This window comes from Aphanomyces astaci, assembly GCF_000520075.1.
Source record: "Aphanomyces astaci strain APO3 unplaced genomic scaffold supercont1.3, whole genome shotgun sequence".
In the NCBI taxonomy this organism is placed as follows: Eukaryota; Oomycota; class Saprolegniomycetes; order Saprolegniales; family Verrucalvaceae; genus Aphanomyces; species Aphanomyces astaci.
The window spans coordinates 998,886-1,022,220 of NW_009798266.1; the positions used below are offsets into that span (position 1 = coordinate 998,886).

Genomic DNA, 23,335 nt, shown 5'->3' on the forward strand with positions numbered 1-23,335 from the left:
AGGCTGATACATCGAGTCAGTCCATGTCAACTCTGCATTGGTATCCTTCTATGTACATTCTCCTCGACCAAACGTTACTTTGACAATTTGGGTCATAAAACGTGGTTTGTGGGCGACGTGGACTGTGTGGCTAGCTGGCATGTGACAGTGTGAATACAAAACGGTGTCGTGGCACATCTCGTATTCGTAATCGAGTGCGAAATCGCTTGCTGGAAATCGGTAAACATGGTATGGTTGTCGCATGTGAAGTCGTCGTAGTACATACAGTGTATACTTGGGATTTGTATCGGATCTGAACCTATCATATTTACGCATTGTGGCAAGTTCACACGGCCCCCCCTACTAACTTAGTTGTACCTTTGGCCCCACGGTCACCGCGTCGCGGCGTTCTTGATTCCCAGACAACGCTAATCGATACTGTGACGCTGCCCTTGGAGGTAATTGGAAGCAGCAAATGTCAAATCAAAAGAAGTACGTGTCTATGTCGTTATCCCTTGGGACCTTTACGTGGATACGTCGCATCGAACCCTGCATATTGCATACTAGTATTGGGCAATCACATGCATGTGCAGTGTTTACAAATTGTTACTGTAAAGATATGCGTGTGATGGCCAAGGCCACAGAGATCGCTAGGATTTGACCAGTCGATTGAGATTGATTACAAAATGTTCGACCATATGGATCGATCGCCACACAACGCAGCCCTGACCACCTGACCACCGCAGCTTTTCCTGAGAAATGTGACAGCACGATTCCCTCGTCCAATCAGGTCGCACCCCCAGACCGACGCAAGCGACCATGTGACAGTTGCTGGGCTTGGGCTAACTACTGCCCCAGCTGGGGGCCTCCGATGGCAATTCGTATTCGTTGTTGTATTAACCAATTCGCCTTGCATCCGCCACGTCAACATGTCTCTGGGGGTGGTCTTTGGCATCTCCGCGTTCTGCTTATTCGGCATCGTGCCTGTGTACTACAAATCTCTGGACAACGTGCCAGCCGTTCAAATCGCCCTCCATCGTTTCACATGGACGTTTCCTGAAACCATGCTCCTCGTGCTCGTCTGCGGTCAAACGAAATCGTTTTACAAACAAGCGTTCACGAAATCCAACTTTCTGCTGTACGCTGGGTCAGGGATGTCTATGGGCGCCAGCACCGTCCTGCTCATTTGGGCCGTCAACTCGGGCTACCTCCTCGAGGTGTCCCTCGGTGCCTTCCTCAACCCCGTGACCATGGTGGTGGTGGGGGTGGGTCTCCTCAAGGAAAAACTGCGTCGGTGGCAAGTGGTGTCAGTTGCGCTGGCCACCATTGGCGTCGGCATCTTTGCGGTCGCGTACGGCAAGTTTCCATGGGTGGCCATTCTCCTCACCATTGGCGACGGAATTTACTCTTTGTTCAAGAAAAAGGCGCCGCTGACGCCGTTGCATGGACTGGCGCTCGAATCAGGCATCATGTTTCCGTTTTGCCTGGCTGGTACGATCATCCTGGAAAGCCAAGGGTTGGGTGTGTTCTCGCATGGGCTGCTGCAAACCGACCTGCTTCTCGTGGGCACAGGCATCATGACGATCATCCCCGTGTTGCTCTTGGTCGCCGCGATGCAGATCACGCCGCTGTACGTGATGGGGCTCATGTCCAACCTCACGCCGACGATCCAGTTCATCTTAGGCGTGGCGGTGTACCACGAACCGTTCTCCATGACCAGGTTGACGGGGTTCCTCTTCCTGTGGGTGTCCATGGCAGTGTTTGGCCTCGACAGCTACTGGGCATACAAGGAGTCGTTGGCGGACAAACACAAGGGGATTGCCACGCCACATAGCGACGAATACACGGTGGACGTTGAAAATGGTGGCTTTGACAATATGGACGGCAAAGTCCGTACTTTCAGCTTGGTCGAGTCCCCCGCCATCACCAAATAGTCCAACCGTATTAACATATTATTAACTATTGACAACTTGTATCTTTGGCCTTCAAAGCAATGAGGTTTCACACTCTCTAGTACTGTCTGTGATTTATACTATTGTCGATTTGATATACAAATTTGGGGAGGGGGTGCAATCGAATCGCGCCAGCCAAACCGATCCACAATCGATTGAATTTCATTCAGAAGGTTTTGATTGGTTAATAATTTTGAGCTCATCTGAAGTAGCCAATCAAATCGATTTAAATTCCACGCAAGCTTGACCTGTACAGTGTAGAATAGTACCACAACTAATAGAATGTCCAAACGTGTCAGTGATTTGGGACGGAGTGGTATGCGATAAGTGAAGAAAGCAATAAAATGGCCACGGCTATTCTATCACCAGCATGAGGCAGCTGATAGAATCACTTTTAAACCATTGCTCCGATGCGAAAAGCTTCTGTTTTGTGCTGTGTTTTGGTAGCTGTTGGCAGCATGGCCAACATCCTCCGACCTGTCGACCCAACCCCCAACGGCGTCGTGTCCTACGGGCTCATTCGCCATCGGATCTACGTCAAGCCTCCCTCCATGGATCGCTTTTTACGGCGTGAGTTAGTCGCACTTCCTTTTGGTGGGCTTCGAAGCGACATGGCCGTTAAAGCGGAGGCCAGGACACAAGACAAAGCAGCAACAGTGGATAAAGCGGCGGCGGGAACATCAGCAGAACGTAGGGCTGACCGCGGGGATATATTTTACGAGAAGTTGATTGTGTTCAAGATGAGCCACGGACGTGCACAAGAAAAGGCTGCGTTGGACCAGCAAACCCTGAGCAGCGACAACTTGCTCCGCAAGCGCGAGTTTGACGCCGCCAAGAAAGAAAATGTAGACGCGGCACCTTAATTCCACCACCACCCATCACTATAGCTTCGTGTATGGCGTTACAATGGAGGGCAGGCCTACATATCTACATGCGCGTCTGCCCGAAGTCAACTGACATGTGAAAATTCGTGTTTTTGTTCAAACTTGAAGTGTCTATCCTATAGAAGCAAATACTTGTCACATATGCGATTAAAGAGGGTAAACCCGTAGCACTCGATATAGAGTATCCGATTATACAGGTCGGGTCTTTCCTCTCCATTCAAATGCACGAAAGGTCAAAAAGCAGTCGTCATTTTTGAAAGATGAAGCGCGGCATTGAAACGCACCCGACGTCCAAGAAGTCTCGCAATGACCATGTGGCGGCCAACGCCGCTGATGACAGCGAAGGCGAAGACTTGGTCTTTGAAGATCCCTATGGCGACGACCTAGAAGACGAGGAGATGGTGTCGGAAAGCGACGAGGAGATCGTCGACGACGGCGATGACGAAAACGACATGGACGTGGACTCTGGGAACCGACCGCCTCTCCAAAACGACGACGACGAGGTCGAAGCGCCCACAAAGGTGTGGCTGCCCAACGTCGAAAAGCTCGGCGAAGACGAAGTCTTGGACTACGACGCGTCAGCATACGACCTGTACTACGCGATGACTGCGGAATGGCCATCGCTGAGTTTGGACATCATCAAGGACAACCTGGGCGCGTGCCGCACCAAGGTACATACAAATACATGAACCATTGGTCGTTCTCCACGACGTACGTGCTCACCACAATTTAGTTTCCCATGACGATCTACGTCGTGGCCGGTTCCCAAGCGCCCAAGGCCGCGGACAACAAGATCACCGTCATGAAAATGTCCGAACTGCACAAAACCAAACATAGCAACGGTAAGGAGTCCTCCGTAGCCAGAATTGCGCATAATAGCGTTATCTGATGATCACATGCAGACGCCGATGACAATTCTGACGACGACTCGGACGACGACGACGAAGAAGGCGATCCGGTGCTCGAGTCGCGCTCCATCGACCACCGCGGCGGCGTCAACCGCATCCGCGCCATGCCCCAGAGCTCCAACATCGTCGCCACGTGGTCGGACACGAAGCGCGTGCACATTTACGACATTGCCAAGCAGCTGCAGTCCCTGGACGGCAAGAACCCCGCCGGACTGAACGCCCAAGCGCCGCCCGTGTTTACCTTTACAGGGCACGCGGACGAAGGGTTTGCGATGGACTGGTCGCCTGTCACAGCCGGGTCGCTGCTCACAGGCGACTGCTCCAAGTACATTTACCACTGGGTCAACAACGGCGCGTCGTGGGTGGTGGACAAGGTGCCGTTTACGGGGCACACGGCGTCCGTAGAAGATTTGCAGTGGAGCCCCACCGAAGCCACAGTGTTCGCGTCGTGCTCGGCGGACAAGACGGTACGCATCTGGGACGTCCGCACCAAGGCGCGGTCCATGCTCAGCGTCGAAGCGCACGAACAAGACGTGAACGTGATCACGTGGAACCGGTACCAACGACTTTGCCCTTGGCGTTTGTTCGCGGCTGACAATCTACTCACATGATATTTCGTGTCTAGCAACGTGGCCCACCTCATGGCATCCGGGTCCGACGACGGGTCGTTCAAGATCTGGGACTTTCGCAAATTCCAAGCGTACGACTACTTCATCTTGCCATTGCTTATCGTTCGTTCGTACTGACATGAGTGTGTCTTTTGTGGGGGGGATGTAGGGATAGTCCTGTGGCGCATTTCCGGTACCACACGGCGCCCGTGACGTCGATCGAGTGGCACCCCACGGACGAATCGATGCTGGCGGTATCCGGGGCAGACAACCAAATCTCAATCTGGGACATGTCGGTCGAAGAGGACGCGGAAGCCGCCGCGAACGTGACCACAGCCAAGTTGGACGTGCCGCCGCAGCTGCTGTTCATCCACCAAGGGCAGACGGACATCAAGGAACTGCACTTCCACCCCCAGTGCCCCGGGCTCTTGGTTAGTACGGCCGCGGACGGGTTCAACGTGTTTAAACCCGCCAACATTTCCTAACTTAGCCTACTACTATGTACATACACCCTCGTTTGCCGCCATGTCCCGATCAACGTCTGTCGCTCCAACTGGCACACATGACGCGCATCCCACACATACACACACAAGTGACAGTTAGGTGGACAATTGAATTTCACATCCTGGCGGCACTTTGCACTTTGTCATTACATCTACATGGTCGCGCCGCCGCTGGATTATGTCGGCTGGGGCTTGCTAAGGGGGTACCCGTGGTGGCCACTATATCTTCTCGACCCGGCCAAGATTAGTCCACTGTTCAAGGCAACGGGTAGGTTGGAACGTTATGTGGAGATTTCAATGTCGTGGCAGATGGGAAGTTCCAGGACATCCTAGCGCAAGCGAAAGCATCGCCCAAGCCCCAGCGTCTCGCCTACTACTTCGGTTCCCACGACTTGTACGGCCGTTAAACATGTGCCATTATATATATATTATATATATATGTGACTTGACACGTAGTGGGCTGCACAAAGCTACCCAAGTGAAACCTTGGCTCCACTCGCAACACCTAGCGTACACCAAGGGGTTCCCGTCCCGAGCTTGTTCCGACGACCAGACAGCCTTGCTGCTGTCCCACGCCGTGCGCGAGGCCACGGTACGCAATCTCCTCTCGTGCCTGGTTTGTTGTTAATTCAACTTGGACAAACCACGGGGCGGCAGTGGTTGATGTACGCAACGTTAGGACTTCGTTGTTACAGACCCAGCTGAACGCGTGCTGCCAGAGCTGACATCAGCAGACTACAACTTTGCAGGCAACCACGTTGCCGTTGTCCCCTTCAAAAAGGCACCCAGAGTCGTGACAATTGTCGTGGACTCGGACGACGACGTTCCTACGACATCGGCCCCCTCGTCCCCCTCTCCCCCCGCCCTAACCAACAACGGCAATATCGATCGCCGTCGTCGCAAAACCATAGTGCCGTACGTCCTACTTGATGTATTGTAACCATGCGCGATTCACTTTGTCGTAGCCGGGTCTCAACACCCGAGCCGCGCAAGCGGTGGCTTGGCGAATCGGTGGCGTTAAAGCAAGTTCCCGTGAACTCCGTGTGCTGGGCCAAAACGGAGGTGTTTGTCGACCCATGGTTGCCAGTGTTCGTCTGTAATCCGTCAGAACTTGACCCGGGAGTGCAGAATTTAGGTACGCGTTGTGCTTATCGTCAATATTATCCATGGACACTGTGCATCTCCAGGTCGTGTCAATGCGCGCATCTTGGAAATTGCCGCAACGCACCCTAGGACCATTTCGGTGGTGTACTACTTCGGCGCGCGAACTTTGTAACGACTTCTTACCAGATTGTTGCTTGTTTCTTACTCCGGAGTATGTTGTGCTTTTGAAGTGGTGTGATCAAATCGAAAGGCCAAATCGAGCCCTGGAACGGTGCCAACCACGACGCGTACCTGTACCAAACGTGGCTGGACGATGAAGATTTGGACGGTGTAGCGTTGGGCGTCGAAGATGCCGAGGTAAGTTTTGATTGTGGGTTCCACTTCTCATATGGTTGGGACAGGCGTTTGTAGCTTCAAACTCTGCTCGACCGTACGAATCTGAATCCGAAAACGCCCGGATTTCGGCGGACAAAGGGGATGTGTGGGACGACATGGGCGACGACGAGACGTACACCAACGAGTCGGGGTCGGACGTTGACATTGCCGAGCCCCCTTTATTCCCGCACAACGCAGTCAAAGTGGTGGAAGTTGCAACGAGCAGCACGCCACCAACTGACGAACTGAGAAGTCCGATCGAGCCGAAACGTGTCATGTCACCTTCACCCCCCCGCAATACAACCAGCCGTCGTGACGACGTGATAGTGGTATCCCGTGCCATAAAAAAGCCTTGTGTTGACCGCTCAAGTCCCCCCAGGCAACTGTACGAGTACTTGGTCATTCCAATGGTAACGGGGCACTCGAGGCCTCGGACCTCCAATGCGTACTTGGTATGGGCCAAGCGCAAGAACTGTCCGTGGTGGCCTGGGTACGTCTGTGACCCGCTTCGATTGCGCCCCCATTTGTTTCTTTTGGGTACGTCCCCCCTATTGTCTGCTTTGGGGGGGGATTTCACCGTTCATGGTGGTGTGTGGCAGGGAGAGCACACAAAGTGGATCTGGACATTGCCAAAACGAACCAAGATGTGTTCAAGTTGGTCTACTTTTTCGGTCGCCACGACTTGTATGTATTTTCATGACATCATGGTCCTATTTCCTCGCGCTCAATGGGGGTTGTAGGGGCCGTCAGCATGCCACCCGACATGGCAGTCTCAAGCCATGGAACGGTCCTGACCACGAAACACTAGCTTGTGGCCCCCCGCCAGTTGAATGCAACGTTACCGAGCGAACACGCGCGCAGTTCCAGAATGCAATGGCGGAAGTAAAGGTGTGTCAACAATAGGACACTCAATCACTCGTATTGAAAGAGATATGTGTTGTAGGAATTTCTAGCCACAAGCGCTGTCACCCGTGTGCTGCCGTACATGGTTCCGTCGGACCTGGATCCAGATGTGACCGAGCCAGAAGTCCCGCTGCTGCCCAAGGAATGCCTCGTGTGGGCTCTCACCAAGGACCACCCGTGGATGCCGGGATACTTGTGCGACCCTTGGGGCTCCCCGAAGAAGCTCGCAGGTTGTCGTCTCTCCATCGTAACTAATGACTGAGTGTTTAGGACGCGTGCCACAACAACTCGTGATCACTGCTCGCCAACAAGGACCCAACTGCTGGCTTGTGTACTACTTTGGCCTCCACTCGTTGTACGTGAACCTAGATTGTGACTGCAATGGGATTCAAAAGCGACGACTGGTGCTGTTGTAGCGTGATCCATTCCATTCGAGGCACACTCAAATTGTGGAAGTGCGACGACCACGAGTCACTTTTACAAGGATATGCTGAATCCCCCGTGGCGGATGACAGCATTTGGAACTCGTTTATGGATGCAGTGGACGAAGTCAAGGTTATGTACTCACTTTCTTTACTCGGTATCATGGAAGGAATTTTTAGATATTTCACGACACCCTTCCAAATTCGCAAACTTTGCCAAAACAATATAATTATCAGCCCAGCAAACTTTGCGGGATCTCGGCGAAGTCAACAAATGCTCCATTTGTCCATAAAATTGTGAACGACATCGACAATGCCGACCAAGATAAGGTTACGGCGAGTGCTCCAAGCAATGTTGATACTGGCAAAGGTAGGAATAGCCCTGAAGCCTGATCTTGCTGCTTGAACTTGACAAACGAGACATGTTATTGTTACTTCGATTCGACAAATTACAAGAATAACCACCTGGAGAAAAATGCAGGCCCAATGATGCCGGATGACTTCAAGTACAGCTCCGAGCAAATTCAACTTCTGAAAGGTAAATTTCAAAGCAACACTAATGAGTTACTGAAAGTACCCAAACAACAGCATTGCTGGATCGCGAGGACGAGGAGGAATGCAAGGCCAAGGCGACGAAGAGGCCTCGGCAGACTGACGCAGTCGATGAAGTACTCGACGACGATGTCGAAAGCTTAGATTTCAGTCCTTAAGGAAGCCATCGGTTAATAATTGAATCAGAAAGCGTCGTCGGATTGCGATACAGTACTACTCGAAGTATACACGTACTCTAAGTATACACGTAGTATTATTGATGCCAAAAACGACAACTTTTTTGTTTCGAGTACCATTATCCGGACATGTCAATATGTATCCGGATAGTGCAATTTGAACAACCAGCGGAACGAACATGCTACTCCCGTCCAGTCTTTCCGTACTAGCCGTGCCGGCGGCCTGCTTCTTAGCGGGATACGTTGTGCATTATCTGCAGTCTCGAAAGCAATCGTCGCCTGGCTTCCGACTGGACTCGACGTTGGCTTGCTTAACGCAACACAAATCGCCCATTACAAAGTCGTCGACATGGATCAACTTAGGCTTGTGGACATCTCACGACATCTCGTACCCTGCCGCGTGTGAACAGCTGGCCCTTCGCCTGGGTCATGCCGTCAACTTGAGTCCCCATGACGTTGTCTTGGATGTCGGGTGTGGTCGCGGCGACCAATGTGTTCTGTGGCACACCGCATTCAACGTGTCCGAGGTGGTCGGGATCGACATTACACCTGAGCACGTTGCTGGCGCCACGCAACTGGTGACGTCGTTTGGCCTGACGTCGCATATCCGAATTGCTCTTGGGTCGGCATCCAGCCTTGCGGAACATGTGACGAGTTCCGCCGTCACCAAGATCGTGTCGTGCGACGCCGCCTATCATTTCGTCACCCGCGAGTCGTTCATGGCCGAAGCATTTGCGCTGCTGGCCTCGGGTGGTGTGCTGGGTCTGGTTGACGTTGTCGTCGCAGATGAAGTGTTGACGTGGACAGGGCTGCAACATGTCCAGTTGCGAGGGTTGCTGTCCATGACAGGAATTCCGTTTGAGAACCTAAAGACATTGGAGCAATACCGCGCCAACTGGGCCGATACGGGGTTTGTAAACGTTCACATCGAGCCGCTGGACCAAGTGCTCGTGGGGTTTGCGCAGTTTGTCCAACGCCAGCGTCACGTATTGGAGCAATGGGGTGTGGAAGCCGGCTTTGAGAAGTTTGAGGTCGTGGGCGAATTCTTGGCTGTGTGCGCGCACAACAAGTACATCCAATTTGTTGTAGCTACAGGTGAAAAGCAATAAAAAAGTTGCTCCGTGTAACATGGTTAGACATGTATTCAATAATGCGACCCGAGAGGTGGTGGTGACATGCTCATAAGTGACAAGTGCACTTCCGTGGGGTCTGTCCTACAGCATTCGCATCCAAGTACCGCTGATGAAAAGAATGTAACAATTAATATGTAATGTTATTTTACTCATCGTCTAACCCCTCCATGTTGTCAATCGAAATGTCAATCCTCCCTAGTAACGCGTTGTCGTCGATGGCGCTTGAACTACGGGACAGTTTTTCGCGGCGCGCTCGCCCAGACGACGAGGGGGGTTGTCGCTTTGTTCGGCTTGCCGACGTTCGCTTTGTATTGGTCTTGTAGGGGACACAAGTTTCGTTGGGATGTCCCCGCGCATCCAACACAAATTTCTAACCCATCTCATTTAGGTTAGAGCGACTTTGCACACCACAGAAATACTTCAGCAGACCTGGGCTTTTTTAAATGCACTCGGGTTTGTGCGCTTACACGCTTGAACGTGCGCCTTGTGGAGCTTCCCTGTCCACGGAGTCACTTTGCCCCCTTGCGGCAACTTCCAACTATAGACGACAGCCACGTCACGTCAAGGGGGGAGTTGGAGGGACATACAACTGTTCTTGGTCAAAACGGTACGCAATCCGGAAAACGTTGGGGAAAGTTTGCGCCCCTTCCAAATCTTCAAAGGTCAGGTGGTCCCCTGCTCCACCTAGATTGCGTTTGGCTAAGGAACTATCGCAAGTTGGACACACTTACTGAATGCGATGGTTTGGTGGTCCAGTTGCATGGGATCGCACAGGAACACTGGCACCCAATACCCACGAGGTTGCTCTGCCCACCCCATCGCCCCTGTCACCGACTCCTTCTGGCCGGGATCTTGGGCGGGTGATGGTCGTGGAGATGGCGACGTCAACCTTGCTTGAGCCGTCGGTGCAGGTCTTTGGGGCGACGGCGATGATGGCGTCGTATTCTCGAGATATCTCTGGAGGACAAGTTGTGATTAGTGCCAATAACGAAGCAAGTAACCAACCTGTGCATCCTTCAATGCTGTGGGCAGCATCAGTAGATGCTGCGGGTTGCGAAGGTTTGTAGGGAACCCTCTCGCAAAGTCAGCGTGTCGCGGCCCGCCCCACGGGTGGATGGTTTCGACGCAATACCTAAACCAGTACGAGGAAATGTACATTCGTCTCCGCGAGATTCCTTTGTTACAGTTTGCATCGCCCGAACACGAAGACCAAGTGAAAGATGTGCGGCGCTTCGGTGGCCCTCTGCACGCTCTCGATTTCTAGAAAAAGAGATGCCTTACGGACGACAACAAGGCGAACTTACCATCTTGGGAGGACGGGTCCGTCTGGACTAGTGTGGGGTCTAATACTCGAACAGGGAGGAAGGGGAACCCATCGGTGATCGCCCATCCGACAGACCCGTAGGCGGTACTGGGGTCTGGGGGGTTTGATGGGATGACCTCGTTCCCCTATTGAGAACACGACAAAGCATCAACTTAACCCTCATTGTACGAGGTCGCATACCTGGACAGTCAATTCGGGTTCATCCTCTTCATGTTCTACGTTCAAGTACGGCAAGACGTCCTTGCCTAAAGCGCACTGAGCCAAATACATCTATGCATTTCAAGGATGTATGAGGCAAACACTACATTGAATGTGGCCCACCTCGGCTTCGTGCTTGGCGAGAGAAAACTTCGTCACCACCCAGAGCTCAGTCTTGGCCGAGCTCGGATGCATGCCCAACATTTTAGCGTGATCCGGTCCTCCCCATTCACGCAGGTTGGCAGATTTGAGGAGGCCGCTAGAAGCACGTGAGCATCACCATCATCCCATGGCACGGACGTACAAGTCGTGCGTTCCGAAATAATATACAATCGACAACGAATGGTTATCTAATGCTTGTGTGACGATGTTCTTTCGCGCTCGCGTGGACTCTACAAGGATGATGTGAATGGCATGATATCCATGGGGTTTTACTCTACTCAGGTTGTGCATGGCAGGGTCCACCTTGGACGGATCGCACACGTAGGCTGGCCACCATGGAAATCGGTCGGGTGACACCCACGACACGCACCCAGTTCTCATCCCGCGCGCTGAAGTGCAAATGCCATCAACGACCGTTGTCGTGTACTACAACGGCAGCAACAATTATGCACGCCCGTGAAATGTCCTTACAACGGTGTGTTGCCACGTATAACGTTAACTGTAACATGCGATACGACAGTTATTGCCAACAGTTAAGTACCGGGTCAAGCACCATCACGTTACAACCCACTACTACTCGGAGATCCGTACTCCGGAGTAAACAACCACTTGTCGTAGCGGTATTGCAAGGATCATGTCCCTTAATATGTCGACGGACTTAAGTCACTGAGAGTTAGCAACGCCGTCCATAGCGACGATGATCCCAGGGCGATGACAACGGTAATGATGAAGGAGATGACCCTAGCCTCCGTCATAGTAGTCATCTCCCCACTGCTAGCCATCCTTACGCCCTCTCTTGGTGCAGCCGTCGTGTGATCGCGTTGAGGCGTCGAACACTAGGCACAAATCGTCCTGGCAGTCGACTACTCTGGTTTGAACTACAGTACCGGTAGTCTTACGTCGAAGGTGAAGTGTCAGTACCGGTAGTCTTACGTCGATGTCATTGGAGCTGTGACGGGGCTTACATAGTGAACAATCACTGTAGAAGTCACAGCGAAACAAATCTTCGACGTATCAAAATATAATTCATTCCTGTACTGACCCGAAAAAGTCTGAGCTTTACTAGTAGATTTCACTCTGACATGCAATTTCAGTCGACTTGACAACGCCCATCGAGCCAAGTACCAATGTGATGCAAGTACTGTCGCCGGAATCGTTCTGGTTCCTTGAGTAAATTGTGTTCCCCTTGCGGGATCGTAATCAGCTGTTTGTCCGTCGACGCTGCCGCCGCGAACAACCTATGCACGACCACCATACATGACACACGTCAAAGTCCAATAGGTACTCGGTACTAGGTACTAGGTACTAAGTAGTAGGTACTAGATAGAGTTCCGTACCTTTTGGAGCCTGCGTACGCACACACGCGGTCGTTGTCGCCATGGATCAAGACAAAGGGCGTATCAATCTTGTGGTACTGCGTCTGAATGTCCAGCGTCGCTTGCAGCATGTTCAAGGCAGTGCCGAGGCGAAGACGGCCTTTGTAAAACAGGTCGTCCAATTGCTTGGAAGCTTCCACGGCGCTCGCCACCTCGTTGCTGTTGGCTCGGGCGGCGCCATGTGTCGGAATCGCTGGCAGCTTTGGCAACACCTTCACCAGCACTCGACAAACCGTTTCCACGATGGCGGGGGGTCGCACTCCGTCGGCAAGAAGGACGGGGGGCGCATGGAGGACGGCCCCGTCGATCAATCCGTGGCGGGCTCGAAGCAACGTATGCAAGAGAACTAGTCCCCCCATGGAGCTACATGTCGGCACTTGAGATCAGGGATCCAAGAAAAAGGTGAGGGTGTGTACGACTTACATGCCGATAACAAACACCTTTTGGCCTGGGAATTGGACTCGCGTGGCTTCCAAGAATGCCAGTACATCGTCCACGTAGTTTGAAAACACATCAATGTAACCAAATCGACCGGCGCTTCGGCCAAACCCGCGGAAATCCAGCGCCCCCACGACGTAGCCACGGTTCAGCAAGTTTTCGTAGAGGAGAGTAAGCCCACCGCTGTGAGCGTAGATCCCATGGAGGCAGATCACAACCCCCTTGGGAGTGGCCTGCTTCGGGAAATAGTACTGGGTGTACACTCGAACTGGCTGGGATTGAAGACGACCAGTTTCGTGTTTGAACTTGGCCTGTAACGCCACTTCGTCGGCGAGAGGGGCCACCAACGTGCGTTCAGATGCATCTTCGTGTCCAGGACCAAATAGATGCAAGAGGCCAGCCGCTGGTACAAGGACAGCCGCCGCTGCAGCGACGTACAGAGGCAACGCCATTATGATCTTGCCAAAAATTTGTGAGGCCAAAATCGGGCTCTAGGATTGGTCAGCCCCGTCCAATCAAGTTGCGGTAATACTCCGATCACACAACAATAGCGCATCAAAGTCATCATTTGCCTGGTGTGAATGCCACATCCCATGGCGAATCGTAAGTGCAATGAGCGACAGCATTCTCATGAGACTCGAAAGCTCTTAAACACTGGCAGGATGCATTGCCATTGCATTTTCAGCACTTTCTTACCAGGCCACAACACCAATATTTATCCGGATACCCTTCGCGACCTTTCGAGGTAGAAATCTTGTCGTCGGATCACATGGCGATCCGTAAATTGAAGGCGCGAGGCATCGGCCGGTTCGAGCTGTTGAGTTGGTTGAATGAGTTCCTCGAAACCGATTACACCAAAGCAAGACATGTCTTCACGCTAGTCATGGCTAATCATACTACCCACGCAATAGATCGAGCATTTGGCGGACGGCATTGCGTACTGCCAGGTGTTTGACATTCTGTACCCTGGCAAAGTCCCATTGCAGCAAGTGAACTTCCACGCGCAAGTGCAGCCTGAATACGAGCGCAACCTCAAGCTTCTGCAGAGAGCTCTCGACGCATGTGGCGTGCAAAAGGTACAAAGTACCTGCTCGTGCACCTATCCCATCCATTGTCAAAGGAAATGGCCATCAAAAAGTTGGTCAAAGGTGTGTTTCAAGAACATTTTGAGTTCTTGCACTGGGTGCACGACTACGTCCACCGCACGTACCCCGACGCCATGCGGCTTGGCAACGCCTATGCCCGCCGCGAGCAGATATTGCAAAAGTCTGGCGATGCCGCCGTGAACCTAAACTTGATCCCTAAGTTTAGCATGCGGAACGTACGTTCGTCCAATGGCTAACTAATGACTCATCATGTTGCAGGGACTCTTTCGTCAAAGCATGGAGGACGCATTGCCACAACCCGACCACGGTATCTCATTCACGAAGGAAATCGTCGTCCTGATTTGATCGCCCATGGTATAGTCGAAGAAAGCAACAACGATATCCCTCTATCCGACGACAGCGCAGCTTCTACCACAGGCGACGTCGTCACTACTTGCTTGCACGAAGTGGAGTAGGAACTAATTAGCCAGTCGCCCCATTCACATTGCACTTTAGACACTCGTGGGTTCACACGTCAGCCGCGCTGCAGCATGCCACGTGTATCGTTCGAAGTCTCCAACCGCCACCGGCAAAGGGTGCTCCACCTGTTGCAAAGTCATCGGGAACGACGAAAACCAAGGCACGCGTTGAAACCAAGCAAACGACGGCTGCGTCCAAGAACAAGTTACATCGAACACAAGCGTTGCTGCAGTTGCTGGTGGAGTTTCTTCAGTCGCTTTGTGCTTGTTTGATGGGTACATGTTTGAGTGCAGAATGCGTCGTTGGAAGCTGAATTGCATGGTCGGATCAAAGACTTGGTAATGGCCAAGTCTTCGGTTGAGGCAATGTCGTTACTGTTTGGAATAGGATACGTTGCAAGCCGATGTGTCTGTCATTTTGTCCGAGCGCAAGCACTACTTTGACCTGTTACGCGAAGTGGAGGTACGTGGCATTTTGCATTCATACCTCAAAACTCTGTCCGTGTAGACCCTGTGTACGGCGCAGACACCGCAAAACGAAAGCACAGATGACTTCGCTGCGATATTGGCGATTCTTGCTGCGCCCTTTCAGGAATTGTCAGGGCACATGGATGCGGGTGTGCCTTCAACAATTCCATAACAAGGCGTCATCTACAAATACAATCATTCTGCAGGTTTTTGTAGTGCATTCAGGCGTCAATAAAGTGACATCTGGATATTTTGACCTCTTTTATATCGAAGTTTGTGTGTGAAACGCATCGAACGCGCACGGTTTTGCACCAATGGCATGCGTTTTTCGACGAGCACAAATATTTACGCACAAGCACTTCGTGGAATCGTCATGGCATCATTTACTCTGTGGACGGTCGTGGCAGCTGCCTGCGTTGCTGTTGTACAAAGCCAGAACCCAGATGTGGTCGCCGCCGCGGCGTGCCAACAAGAGGCCGCGCCATATCTGACCAGCCAGTTCGTGCCAGGCCAGTTCACCTCGTCGTCGTTCTTTGCGTGTTTCCGGCCGCAGGACCAAATCTTCGAGTTCTTGGACACGATGGTGGCTCGCACCCCGAACAACACGCTGACCAAGTTTACGATTTCGAAAACGTTTGTAGGCCGGCCGATCCCAGCGTACAAACTGTCGTCGGCTCCCTCCTCCAACCACTCGACCATCGTCGTGCTCAGCATGATGCACGCTCGCGAATGGATCACAGCCCCCGCCACTGTCTACGCCATCGCTAGCCTTGTTGACGACTTTGTTACCAAGAACACACCGGTACGTTCGTTCATTTTGTCCGACTTCGATTGAGGCTTCTTGTAATGATAGCTCCCGTACGACTGGGTGTTTGTTCCGATTGTCAACCTTGACGGGTACGTGGCGACGTGGACGACCGTCGAACGCTTGCGCCGGAAGAACGTGAATCCATTGGGTGCCAACATTCCGTACGACGCCGTCGGAGACTCGAGCCAGAGTGGGGTCGACCTCAACCGAAACTACGGCCCCCTTTCTGTGTTTAATCTCGTGCCCACGCTCAAGTCTAGCCTCACATACCCCGGTTCAGCGCCGTACAGCGAGCCTGAAACCGTGGGCATCCACACATGGCTCCAGTCTCACCCCGAAGTGGTTGGGGCCATCGATGTCCACAGCTACGCCGGCCTGCTCTTGACCCCGTTTGGCAGCACCACCAACACCCCCGACGCCCCGTTCAACGACAAGTTTACTGCGCTCGGTGCGACCATGCAAGACTCGATCTTGAAGGCCACTGGGGTGTTGTATAACGCGCAGCCGGCCAGCAAACTGTACTTGGCCTACGGCACGTTTGGCGAGTACTTTTTTCGAGTGTATGGCAAGCCCAGTGTAACGTTTGAGCTCAAGGGCAAGAGCTTCATCGTTCCGTCCACTACCATCCCCGGCAGTGGCGACCACGTCGTGGCAGTGTGCCGATCGTTTGCCGAGGGGATTCCGCCGTTCATGGCCAATCTGCCAGCTCCCACCACCTTGCCTCCTAACGCGCCACGAAATAGCGGCTTGCACCATGTAGCCTCGATTGGTGCAAGCATGGTACTCGCAGCAATTGTCATTTATTCATAGTTTAGGCAACGGATAAGGTATTTCTGACGTTAATACGTCGAAGTACTGGTACTATTGTTTGGGTTTCGGGGGAGGGGTGTCGATCTTTGACAATTCATGAACAGCAACCAAACGTAAAAAATGACCAGCATTCTGAAACTGCCTTCTCGGACTATTTTGACCAGCGTGCTGTGATTGGTGGAAACCTTTGGTGCAGGATTGCCCTTGCTTTTTCAAATTCAGAGGGAATCACCAAGTCCATCGTCATGGGTAGGGGGCAAGGATTCCGTCCATGTTCGCGTTGCTGACTCACTGACGCGTAGTCCAAATCAAGGCTCACGAATTGCGCACCAAGACCAAGTCCGAACTCCTTGCCGAACTCGATGACTTTCAGCAAGAATTGGCCCAGGTAAGCACAGATACAGCAAGGAGCTCAACTGAACGATCGTGGCTGTAGCTCCGCGTGGCCAAGGTGACCGGCGGCGCTGCCTCCAAGCTGGCCAAGATCAAACTCGTCCGACGATCCATCGCGCGTGTGTTGACCGTGTACAACCAAACCCAAAAGGCTCGCCTCCGTGAAAAGTTGGGCCAAGGCAAGCATGTGCCCGTGGACCTTCGCGAAAAGAAGACCCGCGCCATCCGCCGTGCGTTGACCCCCGAGGAAAAGTCCATCAAGACGCTCAAGCAGCAAAAGAAGGACGCGTACTTCCCCAAGCGTCGCTTCGCTGTCAAGGCTTAAACACCCTTGTGTTAACATGATGATTCCCTCAACCTCTACTACCTACGAGCGCTAGCCCACCCACCACTTGCACCAACCACCACCACATTGCACGACCTCGGATTGGTCGTAGTCCATTATGCAGGTCGTACAACGTTACAGCAGTAGGACGCCCCTCGTGCAATTTGGTTGCCCATGACTATTCAAACACCACATATCAATCCATCACCAGTTTGCCTTTTCCCATTATCCTAGTAACGTTATATTATATTATGCCCTGTATCCGTTTCACCTAACTAATATTTCCTGCGCCGCCAACGTTTTCAGGACACCTGTAGTCCTCGGGCATGGCGTAGCGCTGCAGCTTGTTGAATGCAAACTGCTTTTTGCCCGTGTTCTTGAGCGCGTTTTCAATGCGCACGCCCTTGGACCTCATCGCAGATACCGTGGGCGCAAACTTGTCGAGGCCCATCCCGTGGTACTTCATCAGCAGACGCCCCTGCTCGAGCGTCACGGACATGGCCGTGCGGTCCTTTGCGCTCTTGCAAATGGTCACGCGGCCGCCGCCCATCTGCCGACTCACGTCGGAGCTCTTGGTCAGGATCTCCGTGCGCTTTGTCTTGACCAGACTGTTGGCTGCTTCTTCGATGGACACGCGCAGCGACCCCAACAGCTTATGCACGTCCACGTCATCCCGACTCGCAGGCACCACCGCCCCTCGCACGCCCTACCAGATCCATGAGCCCCCCCCTTATAGAATATTTTGCCAGAGTGGTTTTTACCTGCTGCGCCACCCACTGGCCGTACGCCTTGGCGTAGCTTTCCAGCTGCCGGAGGTACTTCATGTTGATCACGTCCTGGAGCTCCGTCTTGGCTCGCTCCGTGTTGTTGGCGATGGTTTGCATTTCGTTGATGCCTTGGGTAAACAGCACGGGGCACACCGCCACTTGGCCGCCTCTGGTCAACCGTTTCGGCAGGTCAAAATCGCCGCATTGCACTTGCAGGGTCACAGTGTACTTGTACGGGCTGGGCTGGGGCAATTCCGTCACTTGAACCTTTTGCACGACGCCGTCGTCGCTCGTGGACGTTACCGCCTTCTTGCGGAACGAGAACCGGCTATTCGGCTTGTCCTTGGTGTCCACCAGTCGAAACGACACCCTCGACAGCGCGTCCAGCGCCACACTCATGTCTTCAATCATCCCAATCTCGTTGCCGTGGGTGCTTAGCAGTGACTCGACTTGGAAAAGGAACCCAATCTCACTCCACTGCAGCAACATCGCTTCGCCCATGTGCGGATCAGGGTGCTGCACCGCCATCTCGACCTTGCGCACAAAGCTGGCCACGACCGCCGTCAACGCCTGCGAAATGCACACATCGCGACGCATGCTAATGTCCCACGATAGGTCGTCGATGTGCCGCGATTGTTCGTCCCACGGCAAGTCGGTTGCGTTTTGCTTGGCCTGCAGTTTCGCCAGCTTGGCCTGCAATGTCATGAGTCCGCCTTGTTTGAACTTGTAGCAGTGCGCCGCCATTGCCCCCACAGTCGTAAAGTCATATGTGCGCACTTCTTGCGACGATCGGAGCTTGGCTTCGTTGACAAATGCTTCTTGCGGCCCCACGAGCATGTCTTCCACATGCTAAATATATATAAAACAACACACCACATGAGATTTATATATATATATATAATCCATACCAAATTCACAGGCACAAACTTGAGGTCGTCCGTCTTTTTGTCGACACTGGCCTTGAAATACAGCTTTTGCTTGTCTCGCTGGACTAGAAACTGCACGTTCTTGCGCAGCTTGGACAGGTACTCCTTGCGGCGCACGAGCCGATCTTCGAGCCACAGCTTGGTTAGGTTGTACTCGCCTTCTTCTTGAATTGTCTGCAAGATCTGGTTGTAGAACCCGCCGTCCACGCGATCCTTCTTGACGCTTAGAAACGCCTGCAGATCCAATTTCGCTTGGTCCACGTCGTCCGCCCTCTCCACGGCCAAACACTCGAGAAACTGCCGAGGAATCAAGTTGGTGAAGCGCGATTCCTTGAGATCTTCCACCACGAGCCCGACGTCACCGGTCGCGGGCTCGTACTGGAAAAACCGGATGATGTTGCCCATGTTGTGGTGGTTCAACGGCGCTTCGGGCCCGATGCTGTCCATGAGCACCGTGGTCACATGCAGTTCCGACGACGTCAGGAGCATTTTGGCCGCAAACGCACTTTGAGGGGGGGGATTCGAAGGGGGGTGGCGCGGGGCCAGCAGCTCGGGCAGCGTCACTTCGCTCTCGTCCGCCGCGCGCACCACCAGTGCCTGGCTGCTGGACGTGGCGTCCATCACTGCCTGGGGGGTGGTCACAAACTCCAAAATCGGACCAAACACACTCTCCGACTCTTCGGCTTCGGCGTGCACGATGAACCGGAGCAGCGTGTGCGCAGCGAGGCCCGCCACGGGCACCGACAGCACGGCCACGAACGGGACGTTGACCATCCCGAGTGTGGAGCTGCGGAACGTCGGGTCTTCCGCCTCCTGGGCCTGGACGCGCTCGGTGCCTTCGACAAACTTCCACTCTTGGCCGGTGCTGGCACAACTCGCCATGGACGACAGCGACGCGTGGCTGCTGCTGGTCATGGTCGTCGCCGTCGTCGTCGTTGCCGTCGTCGTCATCTTGAGCGTGCAAAAGTCGAGGGTGATGTAGCACCGCCGCGTCAAACTGCCCTCGGGCACTTTGAGCTTGACAATCACGTGCAGCTTGTTGGCCGAATCTTCCAAGAACGTGGCGGTGCGGTTGAGAAACCGCCGATGCGACTGCGTCACGTTGTGCTCGTTGAAGAGCGTGAGGTCTCCCATGCGATCGGACATGGGCGTGGAGATCATGTCCTGGCTCGGCTTGGCGCCGCGGACGTCGCCCAACGACGTGCGGCGATCGTCGTCTTGGTTGTTGGGCGCATAATGCAGAAACAAGAGCAGCACGGGCGGGCCGCACTGCGGCAACCACACGGTGAAGAGGTACCAGATGGCCGTAGACACGCGCAGGTCGTCGTTGACGCCACTGGCGACCACCCGTTGCGTGTCTTTGAACGTTCGTTCAATCTGCTTGGAGATGATGTACGACGCAATGTAAATCACTTCGGAAATGATATAAATCACGACCGTGCTGGCGATGATGCCGTAGAAAATCGTCAGTGCCTTGCGCATCGCGGCTTGGGCTTCGATTGGCAGCGCGTCGTCCAGCATGAGTTTGCGCCCCTTGATCATCACGGCGCCGCCCAGCGCGATCAGGAACACGGTAAACACAATCAACCCCAACGCCAAGAGCATGTAGTACCCATTCATGGAGCACATGGCGAGCGAGTCGAGCACGTCGTTGCCGTTGGCGGCGGGCGCGGCCGCGTCCAGTGACTTTTGCCGAAGCGACCCGGTCCGGACGTCCGTGTAGACACAGCCCAACGTGGACGAAAAGATGACGAGGCATGTGAGGAGGCAGCCCATGAGCACGGCGAGGATGAACAGGTACCAGTAGAGCGCGGGGGATTTGATCGTGAGCTTTCGGAAGAGCTGGAGGCGGAGGACCGACGCCCAGTGGAAGCACAGCGACACGACCATGTTGGTGTTGAAGAAGTACTGGAGCGCCGTCATAAACACAAACGCCGACGACGGGTGCACCATCCACATGACATAGGCGCCAAGCCCGCACGCGAGTGACAGCACCACCGAGATGGACACGAGGTCCGTCCAGCATGTGGTGGTGGTGAAGCCGAGGCCGTGCTGCTTGACTACTACGAGGGCCACGAGCAGCGACACGCCAAAGAGCACGGCGGACGTCATGTCGTACGGGTTGAACGATGTCGCATACCGCTGCGGCACTGGTCCAGCGAACGAGACGTTGGTAGCGCTCGCAAACACATTGTTCTGATTGTCTTTGACGAACAAACTGATAGCTTCTAGCGCGTTTGCTAACGATCTCGGGTTCGATACGTTTGTGAGCACGATTGTGAACCGACTGCGCTGCGGAATCGCGGCCGTCCCGCGGTACTCAAAGCTGAGGCCATACATGCGATCGACGTCCCTGGACACGTTAAAGTCGGCCTGCATCGCCACGACGCCCTTGGCCCCCACGACAAATATGCGATCTGTCGACGTGTTGAACGCGAGGTTGAAGTTGGTCTGTTCGTTCTGAGATAGCAGCGTCATGGTCGCGAGGGGGGGAATCGCCGCGGTGGAAATGACGTCGAGCGTGATGTTCGTGACGGTGCCTAGCGCGGTGGACGAGGACGAGACGGTGACATTCATGGCCCCAGCCACGAGTTTGATAGGACCTGACTTGAGTGCCACGGCTTGAAGCACCGACAAGGCGGGAATCATCGATGCCTCGTCGCCGGCGCCGGTGGGGAGCTGGCATTCGGCTGAGATGTTTGTCATGTTGACGGAAATGGCGCCTGGTGTGTAGTACGACACGTCGAAAGCCATGGGACTCGTGAGATTGTACAGCGTGAATGTGTTGGATGGCGACTTGACCAGCGTCATCAAGTGCGCCTTGGTCAACGTTAGCGACGTGGACACTTTTTCTTTGGTCGGGACGCAAGGAACGATGGCCGAGTTGACTCTGCACTGCATGGAGCTTCCCGTGGAAATCCATGAGTACGATCGCACGGCTGGGAACTGGACATTCACATAGGTGGCGCCAATCGTGCACCCTGGTGTACTCAGGTTTGCCGCGCCAATGCCGATGTTTTTGAGTGTGTCCGCCCAATTGTGCGAGCTTGTGATCTGTACAGGACAGTTGACGCATGTGGTATTCAAGACGGGGGTCCATAAATATGACGGCGGGTTGTCTTGAGCGTTGGCTATCGCCACCGCGGTCGACAGCAGTGCAACGAGCCGAGAAGTTGAACGAGGCATCTACGGGCGACGAGGCCTTCCTTACTGATGCGCTCCGAACTATGGACATGAACAAGACACACATATCAGTGATCACGATCATACGCAGCGGCGGCGGCACCTCCTCACCTGGCGGCAAAAGAACTTGAGATCTGGCCTCACTCTACCTTGGTTTCTCACCAGAGTCAGAGCAGTGTGGAACGGCCTGGAATTGGGGGCCGAGACCTTCAGGCCAATCACAAACAAGCACGAAAAGCCAGAAAAATTCATTTCTCTGCCTATCCGGCATATTCCGGATACAACCCACGCGATCCACAACTAGAGTGTTTATGATCTCATGGCGCTTTATATTGTCCACGCATACAACTACATCAATAACATCAGCAATGCAGAATATAATTGCGTCGTGGGATTGACCATGTATCTTAATATCACCTGAATTAAACTAGAATACAGTATCCGATTCCTGAAACAATGGACTACGTGTTGGTGAGTTGTTCCAATTTGTGTAATGCGTACGACGTCCCATCACGAGCATGTGCACTGGATGAAACGGATTGATAAGAGTGTCGTGGAATAAAGTGGTGGCTGCATGTACCCCGGGGGGCGGCGTAGATGCATGAGCCAGCTCCGCGGACATTCGTAGCCATATCTAAAGCTACTGTACAGTAGTCCACGCTGGGCGTAACGTTACCTCCCTCGTTCGCCCAAAAGTTGTCCATGTCCCGAATTCACGTCGCAGCTGGGGTGCGTGTGTGCACCTGGTGTAAGTGCAGCTTGCTATACCTGTAAGCTTACTGTTGGGGCAAGCTTTGAACTACAAGTGTATTGCTTTGACCACCATTACAGTGTGTGTAGTATGAAGAGTATACGACAACACGGAGTGATGGCTTCACGGCGTCAACCCAATGCCGAAACTAACGCAACAACGACGGTACAGTAAGCCCACCAAGTGCCGTGGCTTTGACATCATGGATCCTCCGACCAGGGGCCGCTCCTCCCTAGCAACAACTGTATCCTACCCCCAACGGCTCAGCGACGCAGTGGGCAGTGAACTAACGTTTGAGCATTGCGAGCAATGCAGACTACGATGCTTATATATACATACATAC

At 53.5% G+C, this 23,335-nt stretch overlaps 10 protein-coding genes across 16 annotated transcripts; 7 read left to right on the forward strand and 3 right to left on the reverse strand.

Moving 5' to 3' along the window:
• Nucleotides 1-908: 908 nt before the first annotated feature.
• H257_01919 (protein RarD) lies at nt 909-1,913 on the forward strand (the record flags this gene model as incomplete). Its single annotated transcript, XM_009825372.1, has 1 exon — nt 909-1,913. The coding sequence occupies one exon, from the start codon at nt 909-911 to the stop codon at nt 1,911-1,913; it is 1,005 nt and encodes a 334-aa protein (XP_009823674.1).
• Nucleotides 1,914-2,389: 476 nt separating this feature from the next.
• H257_01920 (hypothetical protein) lies at nt 2,390-2,794 on the forward strand (the record flags this gene model as incomplete). The annotated part of the gene is made up of 1 exon (XM_009825373.1): nt 2,390-2,794. The coding sequence occupies one exon, from the start codon at nt 2,390-2,392 to the stop codon at nt 2,792-2,794; it is 405 nt and encodes a 134-aa protein (XP_009823675.1).
• A 259-nt stretch (nt 2,795-3,053) lies between these two features.
• On the forward strand, nt 3,054-4,857 carry H257_01921 (hypothetical protein). Its single transcript, XM_009825374.1, has 5 exons — nt 3,054-3,486; nt 3,549-3,657; nt 3,718-4,279; nt 4,349-4,423; nt 4,501-4,857. The coding sequence occupies exons 1-5, from the start codon at nt 3,076-3,078 to the stop codon at nt 4,814-4,816; spliced, it is 1,473 nt and encodes a 490-aa protein (XP_009823676.1). The 5' UTR covers nt 3,054-3,075; the 3' UTR covers nt 4,817-4,857.
• A 133-nt stretch (nt 4,858-4,990) lies between these two features.
• On the forward strand, nt 4,991-8,293 carry H257_01922 (hypothetical protein; the record flags this gene model as incomplete). Its single annotated transcript, XM_009825375.1, has 14 exons — nt 4,991-5,102; nt 5,144-5,228; nt 5,291-5,426; nt 5,514-5,749; nt 5,800-5,969; nt 6,022-6,106; nt 6,169-6,295; nt 6,340-6,850; nt 6,913-6,997; nt 7,054-7,201; nt 7,257-7,446; nt 7,487-7,571; nt 7,633-7,771; nt 8,213-8,293. 14 exons carry the CDS (start codon nt 4,991-4,993, stop codon nt 8,291-8,293), a joined length of 2,190 nt encoding a protein of 729 aa, XP_009823677.1.
• Nucleotides 8,294-8,521: 228 nt separating this feature from the next.
• Nucleotides 8,522-9,520, forward strand: H257_01923 (hypothetical protein). The gene has a single exon (XM_009825376.1). It carries the CDS (start codon nt 8,546-8,548, stop codon nt 9,473-9,475), a length of 930 nt encoding a protein of 309 aa, XP_009823678.1. The 5' UTR covers nt 8,522-8,545; the 3' UTR covers nt 9,476-9,520.
• Nucleotides 9,521-9,609: 89 nt separating this feature from the next.
• On the reverse strand, nt 9,610-11,635 carry H257_01924 (hypothetical protein). The gene is made up of 11 exons (XM_009825377.1): nt 11,462-11,635; nt 11,326-11,413; nt 11,145-11,280; nt 11,004-11,093; nt 10,804-10,948; nt 10,684-10,759; nt 10,505-10,631; nt 10,231-10,456; nt 10,087-10,183; nt 9,929-10,037; nt 9,610-9,869 (listed from the first exon to the last, which is right to left on the reverse strand). Exons 1-11 carry the CDS (start codon nt 11,562-11,564, stop codon nt 9,645-9,647), a joined length of 1,422 nt encoding a protein of 473 aa, XP_009823679.1. The 5' UTR covers nt 11,565-11,635; the 3' UTR covers nt 9,610-9,644.
• A 638-nt stretch (nt 11,636-12,273) lies between these two features.
• Nucleotides 12,274-13,449, reverse strand: H257_01925 (hypothetical protein; the record flags this gene model as incomplete). Its single annotated transcript, XM_009825378.1, has 3 exons — nt 12,274-12,421; nt 12,521-12,922; nt 12,983-13,449. The coding sequence occupies 3 exons, from the start codon at nt 13,447-13,449 to the stop codon at nt 12,274-12,276; spliced, it is 1,017 nt and encodes a 338-aa protein (XP_009823680.1).
• A 131-nt stretch (nt 13,450-13,580) lies between these two features.
• On the forward strand, nt 13,581-15,360 carry H257_01926 (hypothetical protein). Of its 6 annotated transcripts, none has more exons than XM_009825379.1 (9): nt 13,581-13,856; nt 13,909-14,073; nt 14,118-14,318; nt 14,362-14,410; nt 14,464-14,554; nt 14,599-14,800; nt 14,856-14,900; nt 14,950-15,024; nt 15,070-15,360. In XM_009825379.1, the coding sequence occupies exons 1-9, from the start codon at nt 13,767-13,769 to the stop codon at nt 15,199-15,201; spliced, it is 1,050 nt and encodes a 349-aa protein (XP_009823681.1). In that variant the 5' UTR covers nt 13,581-13,766; the 3' UTR covers nt 15,202-15,360. The 6 variants fall into 6 exon arrangements, with proteins under 6 accessions (XP_009823681.1, XP_009823685.1, XP_009823684.1 ...); XM_009825383.1 differs by having other exon boundaries at nt 14,146-14,318; XM_009825382.1 differs by having other exon boundaries at nt 13,581-14,073.
• Nucleotides 15,329-16,789, forward strand: H257_01927 (hypothetical protein). The gene is made up of 2 exons (XM_009825385.1): nt 15,329-15,831; nt 15,883-16,789. The coding sequence occupies exons 1-2, from the start codon at nt 15,349-15,351 to the stop codon at nt 16,645-16,647; spliced, it is 1,248 nt and encodes a 415-aa protein (XP_009823687.1). The 5' UTR covers nt 15,329-15,348; the 3' UTR covers nt 16,648-16,789.
• A 650-nt stretch (nt 16,790-17,439) lies between these two features.
• On the reverse strand, nt 17,440-22,417 carry H257_01928. Of its 2 annotated transcripts, XM_009825386.1 has the most exons (4): nt 22,353-22,417; nt 19,041-22,283; nt 18,127-18,981; nt 17,440-18,071 (listed from the first exon to the last, which is right to left on the reverse strand). In XM_009825386.1, exons 2-4 carry the CDS (start codon nt 22,242-22,244, stop codon nt 17,637-17,639), a joined length of 4,494 nt encoding a protein of 1,497 aa, XP_009823688.1. In that variant the 5' UTR covers nt 22,245-22,283; nt 22,353-22,417; the 3' UTR covers nt 17,440-17,636. The 2 variants fall into 2 exon arrangements, with proteins under 2 accessions (XP_009823688.1, XP_009823689.1); XM_009825387.1 differs by having other exon boundaries at nt 18,127-22,283.
• Nucleotides 22,418-23,335: the final 918 nt, after the last annotated feature.

Bases quoted from the DNA above. Each gene is read 5' to 3' on its own strand.
- H257_01921 (XM_009825374.1), top strand. From the start codon at position 3,076: ATGAAGCGCGGCATTGAAACGCACCCGACGTCCAAGAAGTCTCGCAAT. The intron at 3,487-3,548 runs GTACATACAAAT...ACCACAATTTAG, and splicing joins TGGGCGCGTGCCGCACCAAG to TTTCCCATGACGATCTACGT. The intron at 4,280-4,348 runs GTACCAACGACT...TTTCGTGTCTAG, and splicing joins AACGTGATCACGTGGAACCG to CAACGTGGCCCACCTCATGG.
- H257_01923 (XM_009825376.1), top strand. From the start codon at position 8,546: ATGCTACTCCCGTCCAGTCTTTCCGTACTAGCCGTGCCGGCGGCCTGC.
- H257_01924 (XM_009825377.1), bottom strand. From the start codon at position 11,564: ATGAGAACTGGGTGCGTGTCGTGGGTGTCACCCGACCGATTTCCATGG. The intron at 10,457-10,504 runs GTTGGTTACTTG...CTTGTCCTCCAG, and splicing joins CAGCATTGAAGGATGCACAG to AGATATCTCGAGAATACGAC. The intron at 10,184-10,230 runs GTAAGTGTGTCC...AACGCAATCTAG, and splicing joins CCACCAAACCATCGCATTCA to GTGGAGCAGGGGACCACCTG.
- H257_01926 (XM_009825379.1), top strand. From the start codon at position 13,767: ATGGCGATCCGTAAATTGAAGGCGCGAGGCATCGGCCGGTTCGAGCTG. The intron at 14,074-14,117 runs GTACAAAGTACC...CCATTGTCAAAG, and splicing joins ACGCATGTGGCGTGCAAAAG to GAAATGGCCATCAAAAAGTT. The intron at 14,411-14,463 runs GTATCTCATTCA...CCCATGGTATAG, and splicing joins ATTGCCACAACCCGACCACG to TCGAAGAAAGCAACAACGAT.
- H257_01927 (XM_009825385.1), top strand. From the start codon at position 15,349: ATGCGTTTTTCGACGAGCACAAATATTTACGCACAAGCACTTCGTGGA. The intron at 15,832-15,882 runs GTACGTTCGTTC...TTGTAATGATAG, and splicing joins TTGTTACCAAGAACACACCG to CTCCCGTACGACTGGGTGTT.
- H257_01928 (XM_009825386.1), bottom strand. From the start codon at position 22,244: ATGCCTCGTTCAACTTCTCGGCTCGTTGCACTGCTGTCGACCGCGGTG. The intron at 18,982-19,040 runs GTATGGATTATA...ATATATATTTAG, and splicing joins AGTTTGTGCCTGTGAATTTG to CATGTGGAAGACATGCTCGT. The intron at 18,072-18,126 runs GTAAAAACCACT...TGGATCTGGTAG, and splicing joins GCCAGTGGGTGGCGCAGCAG to GGCGTGCGAGGGGCGGTGGT.